This window comes from Lineus longissimus, chromosome 1 (assembly GCF_910592395.1).
Source record: "Lineus longissimus chromosome 1, tnLinLong1.2, whole genome shotgun sequence".
NCBI lineage: Eukaryota > Metazoa > Nemertea > Pilidiophora > Heteronemertea > Lineidae > Lineus > Lineus longissimus.
The window spans coordinates 15,458,919-15,486,171 of record NC_088308.1 but is presented as its reverse complement, the minus strand read 5'-3'; the positions used below and the strand labels follow the sequence as shown (position 1 = coordinate 15,486,171).

General features: G+C 40.0%; 2 protein-coding genes across 7 annotated transcripts in view; both read left to right on the top strand.

The window, feature by feature from the left end:
* LOC135488681 (H(+)/Cl(-) exchange transporter 7-like) overlaps nucleotides 1-27,253 on the top strand; it is a 353,896-nt gene that overhangs the window by 112,018 nt on the left and 214,625 nt on the right. For all 6 annotated transcript variants that reach the window (XR_010447011.1, XM_064773357.1, XM_064773347.1 and 3 more), the window contains exon 13: nucleotides 3,054-3,147. Coding sequence is in view for 5 of the 6 variants with exons in the window: in XM_064773357.1 (XP_064629427.1) it covers nucleotides 3,054-3,147 (94 nt within the window). In the remaining variant the exon portion in view is untranslated. The remainder of the gene's footprint in view (nucleotides 1-3,053; nucleotides 3,148-27,253) is intronic.
* Nucleotides 19,447-26,074, top strand: LOC135490156 (uncharacterized). Its single transcript, XM_064775728.1, has 7 exons — nucleotides 19,447-19,627; nucleotides 20,966-21,083; nucleotides 21,387-21,515; nucleotides 21,824-21,903; nucleotides 22,339-22,503; nucleotides 22,989-23,153; nucleotides 23,564-26,074. The coding sequence occupies exons 2-7, from the start codon at nucleotides 21,065-21,067 to the stop codon at nucleotides 25,562-25,564; spliced, it is 2,559 nt and encodes an 852-aa protein (XP_064631798.1). The 5' UTR covers nucleotides 19,447-19,627; nucleotides 20,966-21,064; the 3' UTR covers nucleotides 25,565-26,074.

The following is a 27,253-nucleotide window of genomic DNA, read 5'->3' as shown; positions in this document are numbered from 1 at the left end:
AACGACCCCACCAGATCCCGCATCTTGGAATTAACACTTTTGGAACTAGTTCACAAATAGATTTGAAAGACTTAACGGGACTATTCCTGCGATGTTGAAGGAGCTATTCTTGTTATATTCTTGTACAATAGGTTGTTCATATTAACTTGCCCTAGCTAAATTCATACAGTGCTCTTTACAAGCTCTATTTTGATATGCTACATGCATGACACATATCAAGTACGCTCTCCGAAATCCAATATGGCCGCCAGGAAAAGATGGCCGCCAAGCCAAGATGGCCACTATATGTTAAATATTGTTTCTTTGAACCATACGATGCTTACTCAACCAATAAATCATTGGTTGTGACTTAAAATGTATGGGAATGAGTAAATTAACCACTTTTCAGGAAAAAAACATTGAATCAGATTAGCATCCCAAAAAACACTTCTATGTCAATTTCCATGGTTCTCATACAATTTATCAGTATTTAATGGTTAATTCACTTTCAAATTTGCTCAAAAAACTACTGAAAAGGTCATGTGATGGGTTGAGCAATGTATTGTTTCATGTACAGCTAATTAGAACAGAAACAATGATAATTACAATTACTTTAAAGTCATGTTTAATCCTTGTTTATAGACTGATTTTCAAAATTTAAAGTGTTTTGTAGAAAAGACCAAGGCCTGTATGTTGATATAAAGACTTAAAGGGTATGAAAATATGGGAACAGGCGGCACTGTGTACAGTTCCTTAAAGTATAAAAAGACTTAAAGGGACCATCCAAAATATATGATAAAAAATAAATGAATAAAAGTTTTTTCATTTTTTTTTAATTTCATTTTTTTGAAAGTTCAACTTAAGTCTCAGATCATATAAGGGGCCAATAAGCCTTCTCCACAGGCCGTTGTCATGGGGCGGCCTGCCCCATTGAAATTTGATATGGACATATATAGCCCCGTTGAAAATTGCACTGCCCCGATCAAAAATCAGCTACCCCATTAAGAAAACATATTAATATACTTCCTCGACTTCTGCCTCTGATCCCGTTTCCATCCAGCCATTTAACTTGCAAAATCATTCCTACAGCATTCTAGTCTTTCAAATTTTCCAGACCCAGATTCTCGTGGATTTCAAAGGTTTTTTTTGCAGGCCAAAAATTTGGGTTCTGAAATTTGTATAGAAATGAATAAAAAGTGAGGAAGTGGGGGGGGGGGGGGGTTAATACAGGCGTCTGACTTCGTCGACCAGTGCAAGAACAAGCCAGAATGATCCATGCTACGACAACCCTTTCGTATATCTCTCGGCGGCAATAATTAGTTCATTGGGGTATTGTCCATCTGTCGGTCGGTCCATGGGTGGATCTGTCTGTCGGTACGTTTTGCCAATGAACTCGTTTCCGGAGCCTATCTCCGTATCCATAAATGCCCGGCATTTCATTTTCTGGTTTGAAGGTCTTATGGTGCCATTGCGCCTTTTGGCATTTGGTGATTTTTGAACCACGCTTGGCCCCAGGGGGGTGCTTCATGTGAAAAATTACTTTTGGCGGTATTTTTACTATGGACACTGCTAATGAGACTACATGGCATAATACCTGGGTTTTTAGCTCACCTCTTCGCAGAGGTGAGCTTATCCCATACCGTGGCGTCCGTCGTCCGTCGTCGTCGTCGTCGTCGTTGTCGTCGTCGTCGTCGTCGTCGTCGTCGTCGTCGTCGTCGTCGTCGTCGTCCGTCGTCGTCCGTCGTCCGTTAGCAGGGCACGTTTCGTAACTGTTAGAGCTATTGAGTTGAAACTTGGTACACATGTACCCTTATGTTATGACACCTTGGAGACCAAGTTTCGGTCCGATTCGTTTCATGGTTTGGCCACCAGGGGGCCAAACGTTAAAAGTGAAAATATGCAATATCTCCCTTAATAGTAGTCGGGAAATTTTGAAAAAAATATGGTAGGTACTTCTAGCAAAGGTGCATCATTTATCCTCCGGGTTTTTGATTTGACCTCCTTTTCAAGGTCACAGAGGTCAAATGGTGTAAATTGGCCATTGGGATGTAACGATGGCACGTTTCTAAACTGCAATGACTATTGATACCAAATTTGGTACAGATTTACCCCTTAGTCAGGTGATCTCAGGGACCGAAGTTTGGTCCAATATGATTCACCACTTGACCACCAGGTGGCAAAATCCAAAAACCTTAAAAATGTGATTATTCCTTAACTTCTTGCCCGATTGCCACCAATTTGATATCATGGGTACATCTAACCACCATACAGTATATGTCACACAGGTTTTTAATTTGACCTTCTTGTCAAGGTCACAGAGGTCAAATGGCGTAAATTCGCCGTCAGGCTGTAACTATGGCACGTTTCTTAACTGCAATGACTATTGATCACAAATTAAGTACACATGTACCCCTTGGTCAGGTGATCGCAGGTACCGAAGTTTGGTGCGATCTGATTTGCCGTTTGGCCTCCAGGGAGGGGGGCCAAATCCTAAATTCTTCAAAATGCCATTATTTCTAGTAATGACTTGCCCGATTGGCACCAATTTTATATCATAGGTACATGTAGTTCTAACAACCATTCAATGTGTCACCCGGGTCTTCTTTGATTTGACCTACTTTTCAAGGTCACATAGGTCGAATGTACTGTAAATTGGCCATTTTGGGGAAATTGTAATTGCTTGGACCTACATCAAACCTAACACTACATGACACAATACCATGCTCTTTATCCATCTTTCCTCCACATGAGGTGAGCACAATGGCCCTGGCCATTTTTCATTAATTTTACCTACTTTTCAAGGTCACAGGGATCAAATAGCCTAAATTGACCGTACTTGAGTTATATGATGGTCCTAAAGTGCCATTGTGTACTTTGGCACTTTTGCTCATCAGCCAAAACAGTCCCTTTTTCTCACAAACTGCTTTCAGCTATATCTCATCTGAATGATGGGCATGAGCCAACGTTACTATCATATCACCTTCAGCAGGTGTGGGCTGAGGGGTTATGCTTGCTTTGCGATGCTATTTTTAAGTGATAAAATGCATAATATTAAAAAAATCTTTTACTTTCAGTTTTTCTGTAGTGATGGGGAATACAACACCATGGCATCACTTTTTTTCCAAACTCCTGAAGCGAGTGTTAAAAGTCTGTTTCATGACCAGAAAGGTAAGTGACTGAAAAAAGCATAATGTGTTAGTTGCGATTTTCATGAGCGGGACTATATCAATCAAGATAAGCAGTTTGTTCCAATATATTGAAGTTTAGTCTAGTGTTGACTTTCAATCACAGCTAAAATGGTGGTAGAGCAGTGAAAGCTGGCTTGCTACTTCTCCTCACAACGTATAATTTCCAAACTTCCCCTTTAGTGAGTTTAGATACTGAGTATGTCCCTGAGTGGTTGAATTTTCATACACCCATTGCAAGACGTAAATATTTCCACCGTGGGAAGGAGTTAATTCTCATACTATATTTAATTGGGAAGAGTAATCTGTCTGGGACACAAAGAAATAAAAATAATGTAAAATATTGCTGCACACAAAGCGATATCTTGTATTGATGAAATGTTGAAGTCGGCAAAAAAGGTCCCAGGAATATGTCACACCTTCTGAACTCTTTAAAACTAAAATTCTTGTTCAACAATCACATACAAACATTAATTGATCGTTAGTTAGCAAAGTGATGCGCCGTTCTGCCCTTATCTGTTCCAAAGCCCGCCTGTCCGCCCTTTAAACCCACAAAGATGCGCCGTGCATGCCCCTTGCGTTCGCCTTGCCGTCAATCCCCCCATCAGATGAAACTATCCCGATTTTACCTCCAAATCAATTCCGTGTCTTGTGCCGATGTCGGAATAACTTGCTCAATGCCACGTGGTCGTTCGGCACCAAGATAGTCATTCTCGCTTCCAGGAACCAATATACTTTTATGGTGGCTTTTGCATTCCAAAATTAAGTTTTATTATTTGTCTCAATTTAAGTTAGATGTTCCATTTCTCCTTAGTTTTCATACATGTACCAACTCATTCATTAGGATTTCATATCTTTACAATAGTTCTATTTGCCAGCCATTGTTTTTATCTAAGTTTGCTTAGCACTTTGGTGACAACCACTTCCTGGTATTAGAGGCACCCTTTATTCTGGGGTAATTGCTATGAAGACAACTCCCTCTGTAGTCTGTGACTGTGTTTGTAACAGCTTAGGCCTTTGTTTTATCATCTTGTATTTGGGAATTTATGTTGTCAAGCCAAAGTTTTCTTGGCATAGTATTTTAGTAGGTTTAGCCATTCAGGGTTTGGATTCCAACCTGGGCACATCCAGATTTAGGATGCTCCTATCTGTGAATACGTGTTGACCATTGTGTAGTGACTGTTGTAAATACCAGTATATATGAAATATAGCATCGAAACGGATTTTATGCTTAAGTTATAATTGAACTCATCTACCAGCTAGTTCCCCCCAGCAAACACCCCTTTATAATAATACTATGACAACGGTACACAAATAACAGTCACACAAATCGGCGGACGAGGTTGCCAAAGAGAAACATAAATGAACAGCCTTCTGCGTATCGTCTGCTCAGTGGCACCTCATCGATGCAATTGTATTGTATGCAGCGGGCGATCAGTGCGCTCCGCGGCCATTTATATTACTAAAGAAGCTTCACGTGCTTACTGTTTGGCGCGCTGATGCAGAGATGCGGCCTTTCGTCAATAATAAATTATGAGGTGTTCTCATGTTTGTATTTGGTATTGAATCTTCTTTACAATTATGTAATGACTGTACTTGGTGGAGAGAATATAATATACTGCTGGTATTTGAATTGGTTGAATGATTGAAAGCTTTGTTTGCCACCAAAATGATACGCAGCATTGACGATCTTCTGCGTTTCTTATCTATTGGTAGGCCTATGTCATTCCGTTGATGCACGCAGGTGATGTATATCCAAGGTGATTTCCGACTTTCTGATGTAACCTTGTCTGGCAAAGCCTCTTCCAGATACATTACTCTCAAACGCAAATGCCGAGATTTATTCATCCAAATCTGTTTCGGTCTAATAATCCTAATAAATTTTGCAAAAAATGAAAAGTAGTTATTTATCAAAAAGTATGGTTCATATGGGTCATTGCCAAAGGTGTCAAATCAGGATTGACAGAGATATTAACTTCGCAACAATACAATAGGGCCTAATAATGAGAAAGGCCGACTGAAAGTTCGTTTGCTAGTAGGCTACATTCACCTCCGTTTTTTAATAGAAAATTAACATTAAAGCGAACTGGAACCGCCGAGCGATTTATTCAACTTTTCGACTTTCACCGCCCGAGAAAGTCAAACTTCCAACTTCCTATTCGAGTTCAGATTTGTAGCTCCGCCCCCAGTGCCCAAGCATGCGCAGTTCAATTTGTTATTATTGAGAATCATGTGAGAATCACGTGAGTCATGCGATCTTTCATTCATGAATTTTTGTAGTAAATTCCATAGTAGTGACGTCACTGAATGATTGACAGCTAGGCGCCATGTTTCATTCATGCCTCGTTCTGATCACCCGATACCCGGGAAATGAAAACGAGGTCATACGAACTGGCTTGGCGGTTCCAGTTCGCTTTAATGTAGACCTAATGCAGGCCTATTGTTCCATGCATGACTTCTGATGACGTTTTCTGTCATGTGTGTAGGGTGGTCATAGTGCAAAACACTTTCATCGGGGAGTCCCAAGAGATCTGCCTCAATGATTGATTGATTGAGATAAACTGATGTGTACATGTAGCAGCAGCAGTATCCATGGGCCTCAAGTGTAGGGTATAGGGTTTTTACATCCAAGGAAGAAGGAAAGGAAAAGAAAATTAGAAAGTTGGTGCAAAACAAGATTAGACATTATGTACAGTATTGGTGTGTTGATGATTTTTATGTCATAAAAATCATCAACACGCAAATACTGTATTACACAGCTTGACTTAACTCTACTAGTACTTGTACTTGGATTAACTGGTCTGACACTCCGCACGCTCGCGTCATACTAGTATTGCCCATTCTACTCCATCCACTCTGCCATGCGCGCGTCATATTGCCCCTTTTTTTGGACAAGAGCACCTAGCCCCTCTGCAGTTGTGGATATATCCCTGATTTTACTTTTACGATGTTTTTTTGCAGCGGCCACTTCCTCAACTCTTTTTCCCGAATGAGCTATAAGGTATAGTTCTCCAGATGCCTTGCACTTTGAGAACTTTGAGTCTGCCAACAGTAGGGTGGGGTACCTTGGTTCATCTCCCAGGGACTTTTTTATCAAAGTGCAACGGAACATCATGTATACTCTCTCCACTCGCACCATGTGTGGTCACAACCACCATTAGCTTATCCTTACAACAGCAGAATCAATCATCTGTACTTGCGAGGACTTCTTGTTGCAGAATGTAAACAGCTTCACAACCTGTATTACTGTTGATGCAACCAATAGTTGTTGCCACACATTAAAAGTACTATGAGGCTATAACACTAGTATAATATGTTTATGGTACCCTTACGGTTTGATCTCAAATCATTTCCACGCCGGCAGCTTTTGTTTCCATGAATGCGTTGCAATTGGGCTGCATTGTGTTGGTTTGTGTCACCAGTGAGAACTACCAAAAGAAAAGCAGAAAAAGTTTCTGAATGTTATTTCGTGATCTGAGCTGATAAGTGGTTGCTTTTGCCTCTTTGGCTCACCTGGGGAGCTCATACGAAACCGTTGCGTCTGTCGTCCAAGTGTTTTGTAACCGCCTGGGTTAGATGGCTGAAACTTGGCATGGTCTAGCTATGGGCAATATGAACTTTTAAATATGGCTCACCTGGGGAGCTCATACGAAACCGTTGCGTCTGTCGTCCGTTAGCAGAAAGTGTTTTGTAACCGCCTGGGTTAGATGGCTGAAACTTGGCATAATGGTCTAGCTATGGGCAATATGAACTTTTAAATATGGGGAAACACCCAACACCGGCTTTAAACCAATAGCTTTTTTCGCTTTTTGTCAAGCTTTTTGGCTCACCGGTACGGTGAGTCTATACGACACCGCAGTGTCTGTCGTACGTCGTCGTCGTCGTCCGTCGTATCCTATTTCAACAACAGTGGCATGTTTCTTAACCGCTAGGGCTATGTACTGAAAACTTTGTATGCATGACCCCCCCCCCCCCCCCCCCCCCCCCAGGTCAGATGACCTTTGACACTGAATTTCGGTCCGGTCTTATTCTTGACTTGGCCAATAGGGGGCCATAACTGAAATAATAAATAGTGTGATATCTCACTTACTAGTGATTTGTTTTTTATGAAATTTTTATGGTAGGTACTCCTAGCAAGGATATATCACACATCATACGTGTTTTTGATTTGACCTACTTTTCAAAGTCACAGAGGTCAAATGGCGTAAATATGCCGTTTGAGTGTAACTGTGGCAGGTTTCTTAACCAATAAAGCTATGAACTTGAAATTTGGTACACATGACACCCTACGTCATGTAACCTTGGATTCTGAATTTCGATCTGATCTGATTCTCCACTAGGCCACCAGGGGCCAAAAATAAAAAGGTAAAAAGTGCAATATCTTGCTTAATAGTGACTTGTTTTCAATTTTATTTTTATGGTAGGTGCTCAGAGCAAGGCTACATCACATATCCTATGGGTTTTTGATTTTACTGTGTTTTCAAGGTCACAGAGGTCAAATGTTGTGAATTGGCTGTTTGTGTAACTATGGCACGTTTCTTAACCACTACAGCTATGAACTTTAAACGTGGTACACTTGACCCCCTAGGTCGGATAACCTGTGACACTGATTTTCGGTCCGGTCTGATTCTTAACTTGGCCACCAGGAGGGGGCCAAAACCAAAATCGAATCAGTACATCAAATCAACAACCTGTATCATATTATGATACGGGTTTTTGATTTACCCGTATCATAATATGAGACGGGTTTTTGATTTGATGTACTTGTCAAGGTCACAGAGGTCAAATGACGTAAATTGGCCATTTGAGCGTAACTGTGGCACGTTTGTTAACCCCTAAGGCTATGAACTTGAGACTTTGTACAAAGGACCCCCTAGGTCAGGTGACCTCTGACCCTGAATTTCAGTCTGGTCTTATTCTTGACTTGGCCACCAGGGGGCCAAAACCTAGAAAGTGTGAAAACCTAGAAAGTGTGATATCTCGCTTATTAGTGATTCGTTTTCAATAAAATTTTTATGGTAGGTTCTCCTAGCAAGAATACATAACATATCGTATGAGTTTTGATTTGACCTGCTTTTCAAGGTCACAGAGGTCAAATGGCGTAAATTGGTCGTTTGAGTGTAACTATGGCATGTTTCTTAACCACTAAAGCTATGAACTTGAAATTTGGTACACGACTCCCTACTTCATGTAACCTTGGACACTGAGTTTCGATCTGATCTGGTACTCAACTTGGCGACCAGGAGGCCAAAACTAAAATAGGTAAAAGTGTAATATCTCGTTTATTAGTGACTTGTTTTTCATGATATTCTTTTGGTACTTACTCCAAGCAATGATACGTCACATGTCATAGCGACTTTGGTTTGACCTATATACTGTACATGTACAGTGTTTCTTAGCTTGGATGAATTCCAAAGCACCAAATATCTATACGTTGAGCACAATGGCCCCTGGCTGTTTCATTACTGACTTGTTTTGGATGATATTTTTATGGTAGGTTCTCCTAGCAAGGATACGTCACTTAACATACAGGGTTTTGACTTGACCTACTCTTCAAGGTCACAGAGATAAAATGGCGTAAATTGGCCATTTGAGTGTAACTATGGCACGTTTCTTAATCGCTAAAGCTATGAACTTGAAATTTGGAGCACACAACTCCCTACGTCATGTTACCTCAGACACCGAATTTCAATTTGATCTGATTCTGGACCTGGCCGCCGGGAGGCCAAAACTAAAAAAACTTAAAAAGTACAATATCTCGCTTATTGATGATATTCTTATGGTAGGTACTCCAAGCAACGATACATCACATGTCATACAGACTTTGGTTAACTATAGAATGGTTTCCTATGCATGTAGAATGTTTCTTAACCAGGATGAATTCCTAACCACCAAATATTTAGATGGTGAGCACAATGGCCCCTGGCCGTTTCATTCAGGGTTTAAATTTACAAACGGAAAAACAATTTTGTACAATATATATACTCCTCGGACTGCATGTCTTTGTTGACATGAGGTCACCAACCTGTCCAGTCATGAATCTGGGTGAGAGGTCAGGTGTCATACAATGTAAACATACATTTGCATGTATGGTACCAGGTTGGTCCGATAGGTGTAGTTTTTGTTTAGAAGTGGTGGATCACAACCAGTTTGTGATACAAATGTCTCTGGTAAAATGATGCTTTCATCTGGGTTTTGGAGAGTGGAGACAAAACAACACATAGTGAAGGATCTACACAGACAATACATTGTCCATAACATTCAAGCCTGTGGGTTTGTTGCTCCTGAGAGTGTAGATCCACAATGACTTCCTTTGTAGGAAATGAGTGTTCAAGTTTACATCTGCCATTTTTAGCTCAGCTGACAAAGTCAGCGGAGCTAGTGCTATAGCTATTTGATTGGTACCTGTCCTTCCATCCTTCCATCCATATGTAGAGAAAGTTGGGCATTTTGTAACCGTAGGACCTAGGCACTTTAAATTTGGCTGGGTGGTAAAACTAGACGACCTAAGCAGTTTACAAAAAATTCAACGCGATTCGAGTCAAATTCAGCCCACCAGGGGGAAAACGTGTAAAGCAAAAAACGTTTTTTTTGCCACTTTTTTCCAGCAGATAAAAGCTTGAAATAAAGTTGAAGAAGTCCGCATGATATAGAAGTTTTGATATAAAATAGATTAGTTTCGATTTATATCACCAGTTGGAGGTAGTGAGCAAAATGTCGTTTGACCAAGTTTTTTTCCCGATTTGAATATCCCGCCCCAAAATAAACATACATTTACACCCTTGCTAGAATTATTACGTGTGCTCCAATGTAATGTATAATGTACGGTGACTTTCTAACATGGAAGCTAGTGGCAGAGGATTAGGCGGGAGGTCTTGTGTTGGAGAGTGTGCTTGCCCGCTGACCCGTATGATCACATGATAGAAAAATGGTGACTGTTTTATTTCGACTGCATCTATATCATAAGAGAGAAGACCGTTTCTTGCGCATGCTCCTTTGAGACTCTGGGATCATGTACTGTACCAATGTCGGTACATATGTAATGGATTAGTATCAATCTGGGTTCTTAGCACAAAAAAGCTGAAATATGTGTGGTGAATGGATGTTTTTGGAGGCATTTCATATGTGTGGGTGCTCCAATCTATTTTTAGATGCAATGGGATTTCCTGCTGTAATGTCATCATCAAGAGATTTCCTGTGAGATTCCAAGGAGGCTCTTTCTTCTCTGTTCTTGGAGGGCCTTTGGAATCTGGGGGAAATTCTGGTGTTTCATGGTAGCCTTACAGTTGTGATTGCCTGTGGTTTTTCGTTTAGAAGATTATCACTATCAGTGTTAGAAGATCATATGGTCGGAAGACACTGAAATAACTTGGGTGAGTTGGCTTTTTTAGGTACTAACCCATTGTGTGCCCCAATCTATTTTTAACTCCTGACATCATCAACCAAGGGACATGGTTTGTGGTATGACACCATCAAGCAATGGACATGGTTCGGGGTATAAACTCTAGGCCTAAATGGCGGCCGTTTTCTTGCGTCTCAAATCTCGCCATTTACGTTTGTTTTCTCCCTGTCTGGTCATTGGCCGTGACAACAATTATTTTGAAAGTCACATTATGACATTGTAGTATGAATTCCACTGCAGTTTCGTTACGCAGCAATGCTCATGTTTTTGGTTTGCAATCCTGTACTGTCTGTCACTACGAACACCAACTCTCGAAAAACTCTCGAAATCTGCATCGGTCACAAAATCTCTCGTAAATCTCTCGTAAAGTGCAGGGACGCTTAATGGGATTACACGCCCAGTGGCGATCCCTCTCGTAATGTCTTTAGTTCTTGAACTCCGAGACCTTTCGTAAGTTTTTCGATACCTTTCGGCAGTATAATCTAACGGTTATTTTCATGTTGGTCTGCAGGGTGCGCGATAAGTCCGACCATTATGATCAGCGCCCTCAATATTTATGATAGTTGTCAGTTCCACAATTTAACATAGGAGGCGGATAAGTTTTTGCCGTTGCCTATCTTTTGTAAAAGGTCATCTATGCGCACCACAAGCAATTCACTTATTGAGTGTCCTTCCTGGGCGGGCTCTTCTATCATGATCATGTTGATGACAATCGATGCGTTTATTTAATGCGTTGGCCTTTGATGATTCCAAATTAGCATTAAGTAATAAGCATTAACCTGATTAAGTGTGTTATAAAAAAATATATATATTTGCTATTTTTGGATTTTACCCGATCCACAATGCAGGGTATGAGTGCGTCCATATCACACCGTTGACGGTTGCTATCAGTGTGAATCGAGTTTAGCAAAGTTCGCATGTAGGACGGGCGATGGCAGACCGATTCCTCACGTCAGAGTATTGTACAATTTTTTTTCTGCGCTTTACGTTCGCAAGGCGGTGATAGACTGGTGTGTCGACATAGCGTTTTGTATTAGTAGCACTGTGCTGCAGAAAGTAGCAGTGAAAACGTCAGTCTGTCACTACTGCAGCCTCTGCACAGACAAAATCGTAAAACCACCTGATGCAATGACCTTTTTATACAGATGTAAAATAAAACCGCAGTATCAACAAATGGTTCATGATATTTGCTGCTCGGGTGGTACATTAGGCAACAAAACGGCAAAATAGCTGTCAATCACATTATCATTTAGCCATTACTGTCAAAGACCCTTATTTGTCGGTGATTATCTCGCAAATACCACATCGGATTATCACACCAAACTACTCACTTCTTTTTTGGATCATTCAACATAATAAGACTTATACGAACAACATTGAATGACCACAACTCCCTGATGTCAGGTAATCCTAAAATGCGTGTCTATAGAAATGTTCCTTTTGAGCTAAAAAATACATTTGTCCCTCAATCGAAACAGATTTTCTGTGTTATTTGACTAACAACAAACTTGCAAGGGCTGCATACACCTTACTTTTCCACCCCATGCATAGCAAATTATGAACTTTCGAGGATCTAAGTTCCCAAAAGTCTATGCTTAAGCAAGTGAAACATCATTCCTGTGTTTGTCCCCCATGTTTAAATGTTTCCATACAACAGACAACTAGAAGAAAAACCATGAGGGGAAAACAGAAAATGTGCCAGTCTGTGTTTCAGCGTTCCCAAACAACGAGGTTCACGAGCCAATTATTACTTTTTACAGAGATATTCCAAAGGCAAACATAAAATCTGGTGTTCTCTCTACCACGTAGGACATTGAAATATAGTAGGGTCAAAATATGGTGGGAAAGTGTGGAATAAGGCAAGTGGGCGTGTCGTTGGAAGGTGGACCAGCGGGAGCCGTAGAGCACTGACAAAACTGAAGTTAAGAGTTGGAACGACTTGGAAAAAGTGCAATTGATCTGGTCATTTTTTGTACTCTGTCATGTCTAACAGAAGTGATGAAAGAAATGTGATGGGCACCTGTCAAATGGTGAATCAAATGTAAGTTGTCAAAATCAATAACCTTGGCATATCAACTCTCTGATCATGGATTACCTTTTTTTGATACGCACTGTATAACTTTCCATCTTACTTGATGTTTACCATTCATTGTAATGAGGCAATAATCACCATCACCAAGCGCAATACTCAATCTGTGTTCATGAATTGGGCATGCATAAGCAGTCGCTCTGCTCTGTGATGAGTGTTTAGCAATCTCCTGAATTTGTCCGTCGTCTGAAGAGTTTAGTGGTGTGTTTTTCCACAAGACACTTGTCTTAAACCAAACGCATTCTCACAAAAGTCAACCCGCTGCAAAGAACAATGATACCGAACTCGGTGACATGAGTATATTCAAAATAACCTCCCGAGGAACAATAGTAACTACATTTAATTACAAAAATTCGAGACTGTATGGGCCACTTTTAGTCACATCATAAATCGACCTTGAAATATTTCTGACTGTTTACAGCATGACGGGCGCGTCCCCTTTGTCTATGCCTGTTGAGTCGCTAGATATGTGTAAGACAGTCGCAACATAACTTTTGACCAGGTGGTAAGGATTATGTTTGATTGTTTCTAGAGACACAGCCACATCTATGTGGGAATAAAGTGAATTGCAATTCCTGGAGAGACATTTACTATTCTGTTCTTTCTTGTCTGTTTTAGATGTGACACAAACAAGACTAATGAGAGACTGTCGTAACATAAGTCGGGCCTAAAAGTCAGATATGATTGTTCCTCCTGTCTTTGCATGTCTGTTGAGATGATACAATAATAAGAGACTGTCGCAGCATGACAATTACCTAAGATTTGGAATAGACTGCTTATTGTTCCTAGAGAGACACGTACCGTCTTTCCAAGTCAGTTCAGGTAAAAGAGTAGGTAGCTATCAGATAATAACGCAGGCCATACAGTGCAGGACTAATCGCTGAATTTTCCTGGAAATATAGTCACATCACCGTCTAACCGTGTATGTTAAGATATAACACTATTACAAGATGTCGCAGCATATCCCACGCCTAACACCCCCAAATGTAGTGGAATATAGTTGAATGTTTCTGTTATGTCCACAGGGACAGACAGTCAGACCCTGTCGTCTTTCCATGCTTGTTGAGATGTGACACTTATAATAGGCTGTCGCATTATAGCCCATGTCAAAATGCATGGGAATATCTATGTTGGCTGTGAGAGTAATAGGAGACTTATCAGCATAACAGGGGCCTAATTTGTAGTTATAGTTGTTGATGGTTTATGTGAAGACAAACACTTAATCGATGTCATTCCCATTCTGTGGAGACCGAGAACAGAGTGTCAAAGCATAACGTGGAGTATGGGACTATTACATCATGTTTTTCATTGATTTATGGTGTTGGGACACTGAAACAAGATTGCCATTACAGTCACAGCTTTAACGTAGGAACTGCGTGGTTAAAACTATTTTTGATTGTCCCAGGGAATGTGGCATGTGACAGTCACAACATGACGCATGCGGAAATTTTTCCTGCTGTACAGTCACAAACCGGGGAGACCATCAAAAGGACAGAGTATATATGTTGGGATGGCCATGGATCAGCATTTACGCTGTGTCTTATCATCCTTATTACATCCATGCTGAGTTGTGACACGGACACTGGCATAATACAGTTAAAGCATAAGACAGGTTAAATGAATGCTGGAGATTATTGCTGATAGTTTCTGCGACACGGTCAAATATACTTCTAGCTTTGTTATCTGTTGAGTTGAGGTGCTGACATGACTGACAGGCGACAGTCACAGCATAGAGTAGGACCAATTTTAGTACATCCCAGAATAATTCATTAGCACATTGCTTTCCTGCTGCAAGGCGAGGCAGGCTTCAGGATCCCTAATTAGTTTACAAAACATTGACGTTCAACATGCTGTAAATGTAGGTAAATACTAGTATCTTGTCATGTTCATGGAAATTGTATCCAAAGGACTTCGAAGACATGAACAATGGGTTCTATCATATTGACACACCAGGCTGGGTAGGGAAAATCTGGTAATATCTTTATAACAAAAGTAACTGTTGACATAATATGATGTCAGTTGCGATATAAAACCAAAGTCGCTGTTATTGATACCATTCTGATGAGTCTAAACAAAATTTCTAGACCTTAGTAAACTATAACAGATTGACATCAATAAAATGATGTCATGATAGGCAGGCTCTATCAAATTAGTAAGAGTGAATTTTTGGTTGATTAGACTACCATGTTGAGAACTCACAGTGTTCATAATCTGTTTAGTTTTTCATGTGGGGGGGGGGGGGGGGACACCCACCCGTGGCCCTGTTGAAGGTTGGCTGACCTGAGACAGACTTAATTCATAACGGAGCACTAAATCGTGCATGCATCGATTGTCCCTCGGGAGACCCGCACCCCGTCTTAACCTGTATTATTATTCAATAATAATGTAGGACTCGGTGGTGCTTGGTTAATGTGCGCATGAAACACTAAACACAGTGACTTAGCTTTATACATTTCAAATATCCTGCAGTATCTTAAAGTCTAGGAAGTAAGGCAAGTAAAGGCAGTATCTTAAAGTCTAGCTGAATATAACTATGTACATTATTGTACTTTCTGAGTGGTTTTGCAGTTGTCTGAACTCGGCCTTCGAGCAATAGTTTTTCAACAATTTATTTTACAAAACAGAAAAAACGGTACTTCGCTCTAGCAGAAACGAGTAATTGTGAAGGTCGCGTTCAAAAACGTGACATCAAATCCGGCAGTAGCTTAAATTCAATGAAAGTGTATTGAATATTAACACGGTTAGTTTTAGGAACATCATCATTAAAATAATCAAACTCGGCCATAAAGCGTTCAGACCCAACAAGAACAAATATCTCAAAAACTACTGTTCCTATCGAAAAATGACAAGAAACTTGGTCAGCCATCAATAATTGCAACGATGTATGATTGTTTTTCAACCCACAGCCCTAAATGCGAAGCTAGCTTAACGTTTCGAATATTCAAGATCATTCACGTTATCAAAGTCACCGTTTCGATCCAACTCTTCAGCTGGGACCTGCTCATGACATGCACACAGTCTCCTACTTTTGTGTGAGCCGTTCATGCATTATTGTCAAACATGAACTGACTGCCTCTGGCAAAGAGGACTTTTCTATCAGAAAGAAAACACGAAAATAATTGGCGGTTCTTGGGAAGCAGCCGACAACTCTGTTATGCTGCCCTAAAATCACCGTTGGTTCATGCATGAAGCTATGCTATAAATCCGGTCTTGTAGTACAGTGAAAAAATTTCCCTTAGGCTGCTTCTTTCAAAACGTCTCTGATAGATGACTGTCTGACTCACATACTTGAGCATTGTTCGATTAACTAGCCTCAGGCTTTTGCCTGGACTGACTTACCATGTTGCATCACTAAGTAAACATTCAAAATTAATAAGGGGCAATAATCCACCTTTGGTTATGTTGGTGTACGACCCATTGAATGGTCTGATAATGCTGCGTTTTAGTAGAGAAATGCAGATGATATTTTTGGTATATTGCAGCACTTTTTTTATAGAGCCCCATGTTTCAAGATAATTTCAGGAAGATTTGTTCATGAAATATTTGGTATGGAGGGTAGTGCTGCTGTAAGAATTGCAACTTTCTGTTATGACATTTCTTATAAATTCGAAGACCATGCAAACAAGTACATGTAGTCAATTAATTCTAACTTGGTGTACAGGCCTAAAGGAGAGATTATTAAATATCGAGATTTTCACGTGATTGTTACTTTGTCAGATTGTTGCCATTATTAATGAATAGACCTATATATTAAACAAGGTTCGTCTTCTTTTGATGCCGACCAACTGGCAAAGTTAAAATGTAACGAACAACATCATTTCAATTCATCTTCGATCTCATATTTGCCTAAGTGGACAAACGTTTTGAATGAATGAGTGTTTGAAAAAGGTGTTTGAAGAAAAGAGCAAGTTATCAAAATAGCGCAAGGAAATGAAATTTTGGAATAATCATATTTTCAAGATATTTCTAAACTAACCTTTTTGGCTCACCGTAGGGGAGTCTATACAACACCGCAGTGTCCGTCGTCGTCGTCGTCCGTCGTATCCTATTTCTAAAACAGTGGCAGGTTTCTTAACCGCTAGGGCTATGGACTCAAAACTTTGTTTGCATGACCCCCTAGGTCAGATGACCTTTGACACTGAATTTCGGTCCGGTCTGATTCTTGACTTGGCCACTAGGGGGCTAAAACTGAAAACATAAATAGTGTGATATCTCACTTATTACTGATTAGTTGTTGGTAAAAATTTTATGGTAGATACTCTTAGCAAGGATACATTACATATGGTACGGGTTTTTGATTTGACCTACTTGTCAAGGTCACAGAGGTCAAATGGCATAAATTGGCCGTTTGAGCGTAACTGTGGCAAGTTTCTTTACCAATTAAGCTATGAACTTGAAATTTGGTACACATGATTCCCTACATCATATAACCTCTGACACCGAATTTTAGTCTGATCTGAATCTTGACTTGGCCACCAGGGGGCCAAAAGAAAAAAAAAGTAAAAAGTGCAATATCTCGCTTAATAGTGACGTGTTTTCAATTTTATTTTTATGGTAGGTACTCAGAGCAATGATACATCACATATCCTACGGGTTTTCGATTTGACCCTATTTTCAAGGTCGCAGAGGTCAAATTGTGTGAATTGAATTGGCCATTTGTGTGTAACTATGGCACGTTTCTTAACCACTAAAGCTATGGACTTTAAACTTGGTACACATGACCCCCTAGGTCAGATGACCTGTGACACTGATTTTCGGTCCGGTCTGATACTTAACTTGGCCACCAGGGGGCCAAAACGAAAAATTTGAATAGTGCCATATCTCGCTTATTACTGATTAGTTTTTGGTAAAAATTTTATTGTAGATACTCTTAGCAAAGATACATCACATATGGTACGGGTTTTTGATTTGACGTACTTGTCAAGGTCACAGAGGTCAAATTGCTTTAATTGGCAATTTGAGCATAACTGTAGCACGTTTGTTAACCCCTAAGGCTATGAACTTGAGACTTTGTACAAAGGACCCCCTTGGTCAGCTGGCCTTTGACCCTGAATTTCAGTCCGGTCTGATTTTCAACTTGGCCAAAAGTGAAAACTTAGAAAGTTTGATATCTCGCTTATTAGTGATTCGTTTTCAATAACATTTTTATGGTAGGTTCTCCTAGCAAGGATACATCACACATCATATAAGTTTTTGATTTAACCTGCTTTTCAAGCTCACAGAGGTCAAATGGCGTAAATTGGTCGTTTGAGTGTAACTATTGCACGTTTCTTAACCACTAAAGCTATGAACTTGAAATTTGGTACACATGACTCCCTACGTCAATGACTCCCTACAGCATGTAACCTCGGACACCGAATTTCGATCTGATCTGGTACTCAACTTGGCCACCAGGAGGCAAAAACTAAACCAGGTAAAAAGTGCAATATCTCGTTTATTAGTGACTTGTTTTTAATGATATTTTTATGGTAGGTACTCCAAGCAACGATACATCACATGTCATACCGACTTTGGTTTGACCTATACACTATACATGTTGCATGTTTCTTAACCAGGATGAATTCCTAGCCACCAAATATCTATACGGTGAGCACAATTGCCCTTGGCCGTTTCATTATTTTAACAGTTCAGTGATCGTTTAACATTACTGGGCACGTAATTGTTAACACTTCCATGCCAACGTTATGTCGCTTATGCATGTACTTATGCTTTATACTTTTATATGACTGAAGATATAAGGCAAGTAGAAAGCCGACATGGAGTTTCGTGCTAAGCATCCATCAGTTTCAAATATAAACCAGAAAAAGTTGGTTTTGAAAAGGGCAATCAAAGTCACACTATGAGAACAATTTACAACAGATTTGTCAAAGTAACTTTGGAGTAATTAGGGACGCCATTCCATAGAAGGGATGTGGGCCGTTTATTGAGAATATTTGAATGGTTCATTTCCTGTTTTTTAGACTGGGGAAACATGGCCAATACAAAAATGTCCCAAACTGAAAATCATGACTTTGAAACGAAAAAAAGTCCTAACTTTAAGTCTTAACGGCACTTCCCTTTTACGTATTTTAAAGTGAAAATTTCAGAACTTGATGGAGTTTTTGTCGGCCTGAACCTGAAACGGATGGATGGTTGCACATAAATTCATGTATTTATTCTACTTGCTTCATTTGCAATACTCGGTCCTCAGTGATATTGGATAAAAAAGGCAAAGTACCCTGCGTATCGAGACTTTAACCCTTAAACGGCCGATTTTATATAGAAAATCTAACTTTTGGCATGACTCACTGGTGGGGCAATGTATCAAACTGGCAGCATGCCCTTTGGAAGTGCCCCACATACGAGCGATTAAATTGGCTGCAACGATAATTGCTTGTTTGCGGCTGTCATCGCTGGTCGCATTGACTTGCAACTTAATATGAAACCCAGATATTAGCGGTTTAACCGCAGACGGAAAATGCCGCACATAGCAGGGATTATGATCGCTGGTTGCTGCGATTATAATCACTACTTTGCATGGCGCTTTAAACGCTCCGAGGAGCAAAAAAGAGTGACCACGAACAAGAATGTCGCCTCGTTTCTTATACTGATAATGTAAAATGTAAGAGACTTGAAAGCCTTTATACATGTAGTTTGCCCCTGGAATGAACATACTGGACTTTCAACGGTATTGCCTCCATCACCTCCGGTCATACCACAGAAGAAGTACGAGTCATCTCACAGTGCAGAACACAGCCGCGTCAATGGCAAATCAATCATTCAGTTCCATAAAGTTCCAGGTGATGGCAGCACCGTCGTTTTGGTCGTGACCCCTGTGGCTTTGGAAGCTTCTTGTAAGTACGGTTACCGTCAGGTGCTGCCATCAAATCTCCTGAACGGCGTGGGGAACTAATATAATGGCGGATAGGACTGGATTTCTGTGTTTTTTCGATCGAACAATTGCCATTTAAGGCTATTTCTATGGATCCAAAGGTGATTTTTTTGAAAAACGGAAGTAGTTAAATGCTTGACTATTCAATCAAAGCACGACTTATCCAAGGGGTAATTGAAAAAACGAAGAAATATGTGAAACATGGCAGGCACTGGTCGACCTGTATAAATTTACATGTATGACATCTGTAATCAAGACGAAAGAAAAATATAGCTCAAAATTTTTAGTCCCTGTCCGAAGTTATGTAAGTGTCATGGCTCATGCGTAGTTATGTAATATACCCACCATTTGTTACCGCCATTTACGTGACCTTGAGCATTTTACATAGTGATAGTATGTGACTGTGGGTCTCATTCTCTTCATTCCAATGAGTCAGGCTTGGGCTGCACCCTGCTCTCGGGCCTTTTTGGCCCTGATTTCATTTAACTATGCATTGCATTCCAGGTATTCAAGGGAGGTGTTTGACCTTGGTGTTGTATGTACATGGCTTAGTGCATTATATGCATTGTGTGTACTATGAGTAGGCCTATGGTAGTGTATAGGCGGAGTTGAGTGTATTAATGCAGTGCAATGGCCAATGCAGAAGACTTGAAATAAAATAGTGAAGGAAATCATTTAGCATAAGCCTGAGGCAAAGTTTTGCCAAATATTAAATTTCACAGAATAAACCTAGTGCATTATATGCATTGTGTGTACTATGAGTAGGCCTATGGTAGTGTATAGGCGGAGTTGAGTGTATTAATGCAGTGCAATGGCCAATGCAGAAGACTTGAAATAAAATAGTGAATGAAATCATTTAGCATAAGCCTGAGGCAAAGTTTTGCCAAATATTAAATTTCACAGAATAAACCTTGTGACAACTAAAAACGATGAATTTTCACTTGACTGGCACGGGAAACCATTGGACCCTAGGCCGGGTTGCCAATGGCAATGTCAGTCGATGATTGAAAAACAACCCATGAATGTGTGACCAAAGACCCCTTGCAATGACGTCTCGATTGCAGCCATCTTGGGGGCAGATGTCGACCTTGATCTTTTGGGGGGCAGATGACGTCGGCCTTGTTCTTTTGAAGACTTTGCGTCAGGACTTGTGGCGTATTATATAGCTGTATACTGTTTGCGGCCATCTTGGGGGCATTATGATGCGTATTGCAAACACTCTATACCATTGCCTGGGGGTGTTTTACCAGAAAAAAACTAGCTGATAAAGTACAACTGTTACTGTATATTATATTTAAAAAATAAAGCCTTAAATGACTAGGTTTTAGGTTTAGAGCATGACAACATTTGCCACGGCTTTCTTTTTTCCAGGAGGCGTCATGCCTGCGAACCCTCAATGTCATGTTTTTGTCAATCAATGCTTGTTCATTATTTTCCAGGTATTGGTGAAAACAATATGAGGGTCATCTCAAACATATAGGCCGATGAGACCATAGAGTTGGGATTTCCACCTAAAAAATCAACAGAAAGTAGCAGTTATGGCGAGTAACATTGAAGGTACAGTACCACCTATAGAGATATTGTATTAAGACAGAAAGAAATAGTTAAATTTTGTCAGAATCTGTAATCCTCTTTGAAACCATTTTGTTGAAGGAAATTGTATGATATGATATTCACTCCAACATTTTCATTATACTTTAATTCCTGGGCCTCATTTTGTCTCAGTTGACGTAGAGTTAGAGTTGATTTTCTGGGTCTACTTATGTTGTGAAAAAAAGGAATGTTTTGTGTGTTGTTCATATCTTTTCACCCAGTTCGTAGTTGTGGGGTTAATTGTCAATTTTCAACCATTTATTTCAGAAAATTCACTCTCGGTCTCAGCAACATATGATTGGCAGAAGGAGGCATCGCTTGTTCTCCAAAGGGTAGCTTTCTACAAAGGTGGAAAACGTAGAGGAGTGGAACCCTCTGTGTGGTTCAGAACACCAGGTAAGTAACTTGCTAAGGCTGAAATATCAATTGAACAGAGTATTTGGAGTTAGACACCATGTAGTGTGTACTTTAGCGGATGTCATGGAGTTGAGGTGACTGGCATTGATTGGTCTATGCATATTGATTCAATGGGTCATCAGATGTGATTCAACCCGGAGGGGCAAGGTTTCTTTCAAATTGGTCGGAATAGTGTTGAATTTCAACTCTCACTAAGCCAGCAAACTTTCAGTTTCTTGCTTTATCACTAATTTCTTTTTGACCAACTGTGAATTTGTTACCAGTCATTTATTGATGTTGTCTTTCAGTTGACCAAAGTGTTGTTCTTGATTATGTCAAGAAAGTTAAAGAACCCATGGACTTTTCTACTATCCTAGAGAAACTAAAGGTAAAAAATCAATCAGGTCAAAAGTAATTGCCTGCATGGTTTATAGTCTTCCATTACCAAATCTGCTTTGTTTGCTGCGAATTCCTGAAAATTTAGCTGTCTTTCTTCACTCTACGTCACTGCTCCGCTCCACAGGACTTGTCCAAACTATTAATGCTCCCCAAACAAAACGTTCATTGTTCACTCTCTTCAACGTCCCAATTCCTGCCTTTGTGGACCAATTCCTGGGCATCTGGTCTAGCACGATCTATTAAGTCGTGGGATTTTGATCCAACAATTCCAAGCCAGTGCAACCCATCTAACTAAACCTTGGTGTCTTTTGCCACACCCTGTTATTCTTGAAGGAGTAGCAGGTGCGCTGTACACTGCTAATGATCTGCATTTCACTTGTTTACCATGGTTCATTATTTCACTCTTTGTCTTGTTTATTTTCAGAATGGAATTTATAAAGATGTAGAAGCGTTTCACTTTGATATGCTTCTTATTAAAAGCAACTGTATCACCTACAACAGCCCAGCTGACCAAGTGTATGCAGATTGTGAAACTCTATTCAAATATTATGAAGTGGAATATGGAAAGTTACTGAAGAGATTGGAAAAGGTAGATTAATCATGATACACCATCAAATCAGCTACAACAAACGTGTGGTCATACTCACAGGCGTCCTCTCCTTTGAGTTTCTTTTCTCTTGTGAGCTACATGTAAGGGGGAGGGAGAATACACACTGTGAATACAGGGGCCACATACAGAAATAGTAATGGCATGATGTGATACATGTAAAAAAAGCAATGGGTGATACAGAGATACCCTTCAATGAAGTTGCGCCTTTCCGGGTGCCAATGTCTGGGCACATCACAAGCAACGACAACATCATTATTCCCATTGACGAATCGAAAAGGAACTATTTACTAGTATTTTCCTTGCAATTTTGATACCCGCGATTAGATTTCAGAGGATTTTAATTTAACAAACCACAATGATGTCCAATTCAAGTGGATCACATAGTGGTGCATTATTAGTATAGTACTGTATGTTTTCATGCAGACAATTCACAGTATGGTATAATAACTATGTTCGTTTTGCAGGTTAAAACTGCTCAGAATCAAAAGATATGGAATAAAGGCTCCTTCATGCATGCAAAGAAAGTTGCACGGGAAGATGGTACATTGAAGATTGTCGGTGACCAGATCAATAAAATGGAGACTACAATAATGGAAAAAGAAAATAGGATCCATGAACTTAATGCTGATGTACGTATTTTCATTTGAAAATTTTACTGCATGCATGTTTTTCATAGGAAGGAATTTGCTTTGGATGGTTGCAATGCCTGAACTTGGCTTTTTGAAATGTGACAAATCTTATATTCTTATGAGAACAAAATGGTGTCCAAAATCTTTGAGCTGGAGAAATTTTCCAAAGTTTACAAGTTGATACTCACGAAACGAGTTATCGGGTCACTATTACTCAAGCTTTAATGACCTTGTCAAAAAAGCAAGTAAGCTGAATTCTGGACAGGAAAAATCCAAAATAATGACTAAGCTGGTAATAATGTGCTTTTGAAAAGTTGCCAGTGTGTCACATTCCATTAATCAGCAACATCGAGTGCAGGAATCGGACAAAACTGAAAGTGCATGTCGTGATTATGATATTTGTATTCCAGATTGCATGGCGCGAAAGGATCAACTGTTCCTTCAAGAACCACACAACAACAAAAGAAAGTGCTGTCCAGGTAGATGTTCATTTAAAACCAACGCAAGGTGCAGTGCCAACTATACCAACACGGGTTAACCAAGCTAACTCGGAGTCCGTAAACATTCATCCTCACACAGCCAGACAGAGAATAAAAAAAACAATTCGTGCTGTACAACATATTCATGGTGAAAATCGCCAAAGTGTGGTTGATGGACTGTGGCTAACTGCAGTACGGACATTGACACGAAAGGAATTAGAAAAATATGTTGGTAGAAGTAAAAAGTGTAGAAATCTGAATTTGGGAAGAGTGACCAAACCACATGACCGGTTTTCAAAAGAAAATATTGTCAGAAGTCTTAGGAATTTGAACAAGGGTGGACTGATTAGCAGTCGCAAGTATTCCAATATTGTGAAAGAAACCAGTGCTACGTCTAAACCAAAACTTGTGCCATACACGTCACTAATAGCAGAACTTAAAACGATTCAGTCTCGGATGGAGGTTACTAGGTTTTCTGATGGCGTTGATGCTTGTTACCGCAATTTTGAAACTGCTCTACTTGAGGTTGGTGCTGTTTATCTCAAGATAGATGAGCACTTGATGTCAATGACAGGTTCAGGGTTGAACTGGTTTAACCGCAATCGTGGTCAGTTTTCAGTTGCCCTTGGTGCTGATGGTGCTCCTTCTGGTAAATATGGTACTAGTACATCCCTACTGTTCTCTTTACTGAATGTTGTTGACAAAGTCGCAAGTTGTGATAACAACTATTTGCTATTTGGCGGTAACGTGAAAGAAGATGACGAGAGCATCATGTCATACCTGAGAAATCTTGTGCCAGAAATACAGAAAATTGAACAGAAGGTTTACAAGATTGGGGATACTGATGTTACTTTCAGTTTAGATCTCATTCCAGGTGATAACAAATGGCTTGCCTCTATTTCGGGTGAACTTTCAAATGCCGCAACATATCCATGTAGTTTTGCAGATGTGCACAAAGATGAGTTAAACAAAGTAGATGGTAGTGTTGGTTCAGAGGGCTATTGGAAGCCATGGGATTATGAAAGACGACTGGGCTTGGCAAAGAAAGTTGAAAAGATGAAAGAAAACAATGCATCCCGACCTATTATTCTGAAAGAAATGGCAAAAATGAAATCTAGGCAAGAATTTGTTCCGGTTCTGGGCGAGTACATTAATAAATGTATGATAGATCCACTCCATATGAAGAACAATATGTGTCAGCAAATGAACGCATTAACTGTCAATGAGGCCATTAAGAGAACAGATGATAGCATCTTGAAAGGAGGGCTACAGTCTCCTAAATTTGGCACTTCACCTCTAGGGAAATATTTCCATGCCCTAAAGAATAATCTCAAAGCTGGAAAATTGTACATCCAGATGAAGAGATGGTTTTGCGAAAACAAGGCATCCGATTTTTCAAAGTCCTGTAAGATTAGGTTTACTGGTGAAGAATCGCTCAAGTTCTGCAGGGAATTCTATCATCTCATTGCGGCATGTGTTCAGTCCGATGGACAAACCCCTGATTTCCAATCATTCAGGCTGTTGGTCCTTCACCAAATGTGTTTGGTAGGAAGAGATGCAATAGCCCTCATGTCACAAATGAAGTTCTCAATGTATGACTTGCAGTGCCTCAAGGAAAAGTGTGAAACATACCATAGAATTCACGCAATGTTTCTTGCTCATGTTTCATTAACAACCTGGCATGCTGGCTACATTGTCCCTTATCATGCTGGTCTTGTGTATCTCAAATTTGGCACAGGATTGGGTATAAACACACTCCAAGGTAGAGAGGCAAAGCACAAACAGATTGCCAACTATGGTAAGTTTTCCACTCCTGGGAACAAGTGGGAATGCATATTTCGACATGAGTTCGCACAACTCATATGGCTTCCTGATAACGATGCACTTGAGGAGGCGAAACATATAGAACGGTCTAGGCGAGAAAAAAAGTAAACTGCATGTCTATCTTGAAGGATCGTTCAAAGATGATTGCTCTTGTCGACCATCTGATGATGTAGACTCTCTCTGCAAATACTGCAGTCACCCTTGGAAGAATTTGATCATTGATTCTTGCAACAATGGTAAGATAACTCCTGAACTGAAAAGGGTGCTTGAGAAATTCCATGCTAAATTGCACTGAATTATTGAACTGATGCATCCCTGCATGTACACTCTGGTAGGAAAGTAAAAGGACACCAAATATATCTCAGTATTTCGGAGGGATTTATGATTTAATGGTAACTCTTCCCTGACCCTGTATTTTGTGGTTTTTACTCCGTGTCCAAAATGGCTGAAAGTGATACTGATGATGATTTTGAATAATGAATGTATTTCACCTCAAATTTGTGAATGATGAACAATGATCAAATGTTTAAATTAATGATGAATATCCGTCCAAATGGTACTAAAGTGTTGATTGTTTTACTCATGCTTTTTTCGATATAAATACATGTTGAAATTCAATTTTTTTGTTGTTCTTAAAATGGTCTTTCCACACATAGCATCCCATGATGATCCATGACATTCCCAAACACCTTGCAATTCATCAACATTGTACAATAATGTTGCACCTTGTAATGGCATGGAGATGGCCCTCACTCACTAAAGAAACCAGGCCTGGATATGCTATGTTCCCTATTCCACTCTTGTCTGGCCACAATTACAGTAGAACCTCTCTATCAAGGACACCCTTGGGACTGACAAATGATGTCCTTAATAGAAATGTGCCCTGATTACTAAGGTAAAAAGACGAGAGACAAATCTCAGATATAATTATACGACTTGAAAGTTGTAGGACTAGTAGCTGGAGCCATGGTTGCAATTTCGTGAATGTCTCTGGAAGGGACATTGTGTCAAATTTAATGACCTCCGTCCTTCACTAGAGGTGATAGCAACAAAGTTGTCGATGTGGAATTTAGTCTCATATCACATCTCCTATTGTGTTGAAAAAAGTTGTCTTCCACTTGTAGTTTCAGGGCAGTAGGAGTCCCAAGACAACATGTTACTGCTGGGACAAGCATGTTTTGATGTGGCAGGAAAGTCCGAAACAAATTTAAAATATTTCACATCCTGCTCTTGTGGCACATTCATCCAAGAGGTTCCATGGACATAGACATCATTAGGACATCTGAATGCATGCTCCCTCCACCATGGATGCTTTTGAACCGTAAGGGCATGCACAAGGTTTTATTCACATTGTCATTGCAGTTCTGAGTTCTGTCTCGTACAATGTATGGAAGGCTATCCAATGGAAAGAAATAGGAACAAAATTTTTTATAGCTTTTTACTGGGCTACTCCAAATTTATTCAATACCTCAAATGAGGCAAAAACAAAAAACCTATTGGCGTTGTGCCTCATCGTCAAAGTTAGTGGATGTGTGTCATTAACCACAACCATCATGCTATTTCCCTGAAATGCAAAAAAATATAATTTAGACTCATGAATTAGAATGCTCTTGTTGTGTCCCACAATCCTCTCTACACAACCCAACTTGCCCAAATTGCAAATTATTATTTTATCAATTACTAGTAACTGGCTTCCATGAAAGAGTCGAATTTATCGGCCACGGGGGGGGGCATCCCTGACGCTGTGGAAGACTCTCTGATGCACTCAGGATGCTATCCCGGGATGCAATACTAGAC